The following is a 7,578-nucleotide window of genomic DNA, read 5'->3' on the forward strand; positions in this document are numbered from 1 at the left end:
AAGACATCAGTAGGTGCTTAACGCCACTAAGTAGTATCGAGACCGCCTTTTACGTCTGATCCGTAGTCAGTATATATTCTCTCTGCTTTTAATCTACCACCGCCAAAGCTAAAATAAAATAATTCCCCGTCAACGTCCATTCCCCTCTTAAGTGTCAACTGTGTTGCCATGACAAACGAGCTATCAAAGGCCTGGCAATTAACCGATTTTACTGATATTAAAATGATAGTGTTGCTAAACCTTAAAATAAATGTTTTGATAATTGATCCATATTTTTAATATTCTAACACAATTATTATCTTTGATTTGTTTGTATTTATGATGCTTGTATGAACTTCTTCTATAATTAATGTTTCTTGGTGATAAAACGTATACGCTTTTGAGTACTTTCTTTTTCTGTAATGTAAAATAATTATAATTATAAATGGAACAAAAATTTGCACGCTGTTTAAGGTAGATTATATAAGACATTCTAATAACACCTTATGTATTAACTATATTCATGCAAATAAAGAATTTGATTTAATTTAACGGAACAAATTTAAATAAATGAACGCATTATTGACTTAAAATACTTTTGTTTTACTCCGAGTAAAAATCTACCGATTTCTACCGATTTTTCGGAGCCAAAAATACCGATTTTTTATTTTACACTTTTGCAACACTGAATACAGTTTATTATTGTCTGGTGAGTATACAAGGGAAAATCCCTGAAGATAACTTTCTTCGGGTTTGTTTCTTGAATTAGGTATAGGACTAGTGATGGATTATTTTTGGATTATATCGATGGATTAGGATTAGTATTCGGATTCATTATTGACATGGGAAGATTCAATTCGCATTTAACAAATTAAATGTAGTTGCGAAATTTTGTGAAGTGTTAAGAGCCATTTCACAAAAATCGGTAACAATCCGCGAAATTGTAATATTTTGACGTCGTTAATCTCAGTGTTGGATGCAATAATGTAATTTATATTCTTGAAATATAATAGAGCAACCTTTGTTGTAGTCCATAGTCAGATCAGAATTTTGATTTATATTATGTGTATAAAATTATCAACCTTTTCATCAGCCTCCTCCCTGGGTAAACGGTCGCAATGTATACTTTGAAGTCTTACTTTTCAATAACCTCTACGTTGAAACCATTTTAAAATATATCATAATATGTGGAATATAATTTTGTTGTCCACTATCATAGATTTTTATTCCAATTGTATCTCTATTAAACGATAAAAAAAATTTAAAGTTACGAATATTTTCCAAATAAGTATAATTTTAAAAGCGATATTTCTCTTAGAAAACTAAGAAATTTTAAGGAACTATCTTCATCAAAGTAAACTTACATCATTAAGGAATACAAAAAAAATAATTAAAAGATGTAATTATTTTTAATACATTTTATATTAAATAATAAAAAGATAGTATATATTGCCACGCATCAAGCCCGGTAAATCAGTCGAGCGCTAGCGCTCTTAGAGGTAAGGTCCACGCCAAATTCTGCGCAGCCGTCTCTTTCGCTCACACGCGCCAAGCGCCTGTTGTTATAGCGGATAAAACGCATTTGATACTTTCATAATAAAATATAAATAAAATAAACATATTACGAAAATGACTGTAAATTAATATAATGATAATTTCTGTAAACAAATGTATAATTTAATTTTCTTTTCTCACACTATCAATACAAATAGGCGTTTCAATCTGTTTGTCTTGTTATTTGTTAATTAATATGTTTGTCGGTGTCGATGTCATTAAATGCTTTTTTATTCATATCGTAAATATTAGATTCATTCGTAAACTGAAAAAACTAAATCAATTTAAAAAAATTGTTTCATAAAATTGATTTTTTTAATTTTATTTTAAATTTATCGACTGTTGTTATATAACATACTTGAAATTTTTAACAAATTAATTATGTAAAAAACATTTTATACCATAGTTATAATTTTTATTATACATCAGAAAATGATCACGATGGTCTTTTGATTGTCACACTATACGTACTAGCACAAAGATCGCGCGGCTCGTACGACTCGCGCGATGCGACCAAATTTACCTAAGCTTGCAGAGCGTAAAATTGTGAAATGGCTCTTAAGCGAATTCATCGCTAATTTAAACTTCTTTCACGGCAATGTGCTATTCTGTTGCACCCACGGGAAGTCGGGAATACTAATAATCTGTTTAATTATTAGCAATTTAGCAGTTGCTGCGAAGAATGAAATTATGCAATTATTATCTTTGATTTGTTTGTATTTATGATGCTTGTATGAACTTCTTCTATAATTAATGTTTCTTGGTGATAAAACGTATACGCTTTTGAGTACTTTCTTTTTCTGTAATGTAAAATAATTATAATTATAAATGGAACAAAAATTTGCACGCTGTTTAAGGTAGATTATATAAGACATTCTAATAACACCTTATGTATTAACTATATTCATGCAAATAAAGAATTTGATTTAATTTAACGGAACAAATTTAAATAAATGAACGCATTATTGACTTAAAATACTTTTGTTTTACTCCGAGTAAAAATCTACCGATTTCTACCGATTTTTCGGAGCCAAAAATACCGATTTTTTATTTTACACTTTTGCAACACTGAGCATATGCTCCTTTGATATGCTCCATCCTCATAGGTTAGAGATGGACTAAAGCAAAGGTAATTTGTAACACATTAAAAAATTGTGTATGAATGAAATATTTGTTGAAATAACTTGAAAAAATGGAAGACAATGAGGATCAAGATTTTGTGGCGTCCGAACACGATCGTTTGATTAGTGCAATTACGAAACTTGATAAAACCCAACATATAACTGAACCCACGAGAAGTGAGCCTACGAATTCAAATTCGGAATTCAATTTGATCAAACGATCTAATAAATTGAAGCTCACTAATGTTGTTAAAGTGTTGGAAGATACCGCTCACAATGTACGAATTAGTAAAAAACTAAAACAAAGTCAGAACTTTTCTAAAGTGCTTCCGAAGCCATTAGAGAAACCACAAGCAGAGCGAATTAAGAGATCGACCGGCTATGAACAAACGAAAAATAAATTAGGACGATGGAATCCAGTTGTTGCAAGAAATCGCACTGTGGACTTTGTTTCTTTCCCTTTAAAAAGTTCTTCTAATAAACTACAACCTACTGGAGACTTTTTATCAAAATTAAAGCTCAAATCAACATTAGAAAAAGAGCTTGAAGAGGTAGATCCTCCCCCTGAGGCTGAAGTGGACGATGACGAAGAACAGTCTTATCCAATGAGCTATCAAGAGATGCTAGAATATAGGCAAAATTTAGCGAAAATACGAGCCCAACAGTCATACACAGCAGCTAAAGCTAAGAGACAGAGTAAAATTAAAAGTAAAAAATATCATCGGTAAGTAAAAAACTACAACTATATTTGTTTTGTATATAACAAAATGGGTGTCATTATTTGGGAAAGGATGAAAAGAGGGGTGGAAAGCATGAGAACGCTGAATAAAGTATATAAATGTATGAACTATATGCTATATAATTTTTTTTTTTTGTTTTTTCATGAATAGTTTTATAAATTATATAAAATAAAAGATGAGAAGAAGAAGAAATTATACAAAAATAATTTTGTACGAAACTTCTATGTATATTTTATATATATTTAGCAATAAATCAACCATTGTCTGCATTGAACAATATAACTGATTGATTTTTTATTACTGGTCAATTTGACTGTACGCGTTAGCAATAAGTATAAAAAAATTGTTGGTAGGTTTAGCGTTAATGCTTTGGGTTGGATTTAGAATCGTTTGGCACAAATTTAAGGGCGAGAGGTGGTGAAAGGGCTAGGAGGGAGTCCCCCATAACCCCCATACCACTCGCAATACAAGGTAGTGCATCATTGTTGAAAAAATAAGAAAAAATCCCATATACCTAACCTCGAAATTTGACAGTTTATCGGCATAATTTCGTTCCATGACATCTCCAGCAAGGAAGGGCTTGGAAGGTGCAGCCTTCGGCTGCTGTAACAAAACGCAGACACCTGTGCGAGCGTGGGTGTCAGCGTTTCCCTCCGCATCTTTTGCAATCATTTAAAATTAGTAAAAAAAATTTTCATCATAAATTAATAAGTATTTTTTATTAAAGTAGTTCTAATTAGTTCTAGTGGGTTAATTGGTTAAAGTCCACTATCTAAAATTATTCTTATTGATAATTATTTATATCATGTACCAAAAACCATAATAAAAATAATGTAAATTGATATACTAAATCTTGACATTTTCATTTTTAGTATTCTCAAAAAAGAAAGACTTAAACAACAGATTAAAGAATTTGAAGAGCTACAAAGTAAGAACCCAGAAGAGGCTCTTAAGAAGTTGGAGGAGCTTGAAAAAGCTCGAGCATTGGAAAGGCATACATTAAGACATAAAAATACTGGAAAATGGGCTAAAAGTAAACTAGTAAGGGCCAAATACGATAAAGATGTAAGTGTAAACTATTATATAACTGAACTAGCTGTGATTTAGTGTGCGTGGAATTCAACAAAAAAGTTATTGTTTGTTTCGCAGATTTATAAAATAAATTTCTAAAATAAAAATAGCCTTAGTTTCTTCTTATGACATCAGCTACCTGCCAGTGAAAGTCCCTTCAAAATCGGTCGGAAAAAGGAGGCTTAGGCTACTTTTATTTTAGATATTTGTTTATTTTATAACTCTGTGAACTGAAAAATATCTTTTTTATTCTATTGCTTTCAGAAATTAGCTGGGACAAATGGACAGACAGACAGATAGACAAAAATTGTAAAATAAAATATTTTGGTATATGTACCATGTATACATTGATATGCATTTAATAAGAAATGGTTATTTTAATATTACACACAGATACTTCAATTTTATTTATTTGTATAAATTATTTCTATCTCTCTCTATAAAGTAAAAACTACGCTAATTATAAAAACTCGAAATTAAAATTAAAACTTTACACTCGGATAGATTAATTATATATAATCTATAATATAAAAATGAGTCGCTGAATGTGTTGCTAAGCGCAAAACTCGAGAATGGTTGGACCGATTTCGCTAATTCTTTTTTTAAAATATTCCTTGAAGTACGAAGATGGTTCTTACGGAGAGAAAAATTCTAAAAAAAAAAAAATTAAATTTCCTGAAAAAGTCTAAAAACAACACTTTTCTATACTCCCATACAAAAGATTTGTGATAATACTTAAAAGTCAATTTGAACTTTAATACCATACGATAAAGTTTGTGTTAGGCGATACGAAGTTCACCGGGTCAGCTAGTATATTATAAAAACTAGTTTTCAGATAAAAATATTGTTAGTAGAGTAAAGAGTTACACAATTGAGTCATTTCCTGACTTGAGGGAATTAATTGACATTTAGGCTGTTGATACTGACTAAAAGTAACATATTTTAATAGTTTGTATAGAAAGTGTCATTGAAGTTCTATTATTAGATGATTAATTATTATTAATTATTACTACTACTTTGTTTTGCCAAGTTACTGCAGGTAAAAATACAGGGCATTGCCAGTTATAATATATTCTCTTAATGTGCTTTTGTTCCTTCAAGCATAAAATATGTTTTTGCTTTATAGGTGAGACAACAACTGTCTGAACAATTATCAGTAAGCAAGAGCTTAACTCAAAAAGTGCAAAACACAGAGAGCTCAGATGATGAAGCTGATGAAACTGAAAATATACCAGATATGACATTAGCTCAGGATCCAATGAATCCCTGGATGGTAAAGAGATCTGACAAAACAAATATAGATGCAGAGTTTGATTTTGGATATAAGAAGTATTTGAAAGATAGAATGTATAAACGAAAAGAAGAAAGTGAATCAGACTCTGAACAAGAAGACTCCAAAAATAATAAATTAGATCTTTCCTTATCTGTTCTTAAAGAAAGTATTAAGAAATTAGAAAATATAGCTACTTCAGCTGACAATGATGTTATACAAAAGCCAGAAAATGAAGAAAGTAAAATTAGTGAGAAAAGTAACAATACTATAAATAAAACAAAAAAAGGGATTGAAAAGGCTACAAAAAATAAATTGAATAAGCCAAATAAAAGGTTAGTTGCTACTTCACTTTGGCAAGTTGATGATGTGGACGTTTCTCTAAAAAATGAAACTGATAATGAAATTATTTCAGAAGCTTTTGACAATTTGGAGAATAAAATAGTTAGTAGAGTAACAAGAAAGTTAAGAAAATTAAGGAAAGAAGTTAAAAAATTAGAAAACGAGTCTGATACAGGTAACAAGAAACAAGCAGAGAAGTCTGATGTGGTAGATGATGTAGAATATTTAAAATTAAAAAATCAGAAACTTAAGCCAATTATTGATGAAGAACTTCTGGAGACTCATAAAAACATAAATGAAGGAGACAAAGAAATAACCACAAATTCGTTAAAAACGAATATATCTTCGAAAGAAGATAAATCATCACAAGAAAATAGTAATGTAAATATTGACCCAAGTAGGTTCATTGAAGTCAAACCAAAATATCTTAACACTTCAATATCTAAAGGAGAAAACGAATTTGATGAGTTAGATGAAGATGAACAAGTTGTTCCAAAAGTTGATATTGAAGACGTTTTTGAGGAAGACGATGTAGTTGCTAGTTTTAGGCAAGAGAAAGAGGATGAAATTAATAATGATTTACCAAAAGATATTGATTTAACTCTTCCTGGATGGGGAAGCTGGGGTGGAAAAGGGATTAAAATTCGCAAACGTAGAAACAATAGATTCATCACAAAACTTGCACCTAAAATCCCTAGGCGTGACGACAACAAAGGCGACATAATTATACATGAAGTAAGGAACTCAAAGCTTGATTCGCATAAAATTTCTGATGTACCATTTCCATTTAACAGTGTTAAAGAGTATGAAGCAAGCGTAAGAACACCAATAGGTAACACATTTATACCTGAAACTGCACACAAGAAACTTATTCGTCCAAATGTGATTACAAAAGCAGGATCCATTATAGAACCCATGGATGAAGATGAATTACTCGTTAAGCGAAACAGAACATTTAAAAACGAGTCTGTCATTAAATTACTAGCTAAATAAAAAACTATATTTTTCTTAATATTACTTTTATTAACCTAAGTATCTATATTCCCACACGTACTGGAGGAGATACCAATCCCCAAGACCCCATCGCCCCTTACAAATAACATAAGAATGTTTCTTATAGTTCTATAAACTTCTTCATACATTTATTTCTTCATCAATTTCAACAGTTGTTATTGTTTCCTCAGCATCCCAGGACCATATTTAAATGTTGATCATAACCCTGGAAACATTTTTATCCCGCTGTCCCCGAAGATAACCCCAGGACGTAAAAATATTTTATTTTTCGAAATGCATCAGTAGCATAGTAAGAGTGCTCGTTTTTTGGATTTCTCTGTAGATGTATGTAATATGGCAAGTGGCAACAGATGACGGACATCAAGTGATACATGTGTATGTGTGTTAACTCGACTTTATCAAATTAGCAATAGGTGCTATATTTGTACACAAGTGTTTAACGCTATGTGCATTCGTATGTATATACGGTATACCATTATGTAGGTAA

At 30.7% G+C, this 7,578-nt stretch overlaps 1 protein-coding gene across 1 annotated transcript; it reads left to right on the forward strand.

The window, feature by feature from the left end:
- The first annotated feature begins 2,610 nt into the window (after nt 1–2,610).
- Nucleotides 2,611–7,089, forward strand: LOC123660349 (U3 small nucleolar RNA-associated protein 14 homolog A). The gene is made up of 3 exons (XM_045595446.1): nt 2,611–3,378; nt 4,267–4,459; nt 5,592–7,089. The coding sequence occupies exons 1-3, from the start codon at nt 2,726–2,728 to the stop codon at nt 7,068–7,070; spliced, it is 2,325 nt and encodes a 774-aa protein (XP_045451402.1). The 5' UTR covers nt 2,611–2,725; the 3' UTR covers nt 7,071–7,089.
- Nucleotides 7,090–7,578: the final 489 nt, after the last annotated feature.

This window comes from Melitaea cinxia, chromosome 15 (assembly GCF_905220565.1).
Source record: "Melitaea cinxia chromosome 15, ilMelCinx1.1, whole genome shotgun sequence".
Classification (NCBI taxonomy): domain Eukaryota; kingdom Metazoa; phylum Arthropoda; class Insecta; order Lepidoptera; family Nymphalidae; genus Melitaea; species Melitaea cinxia.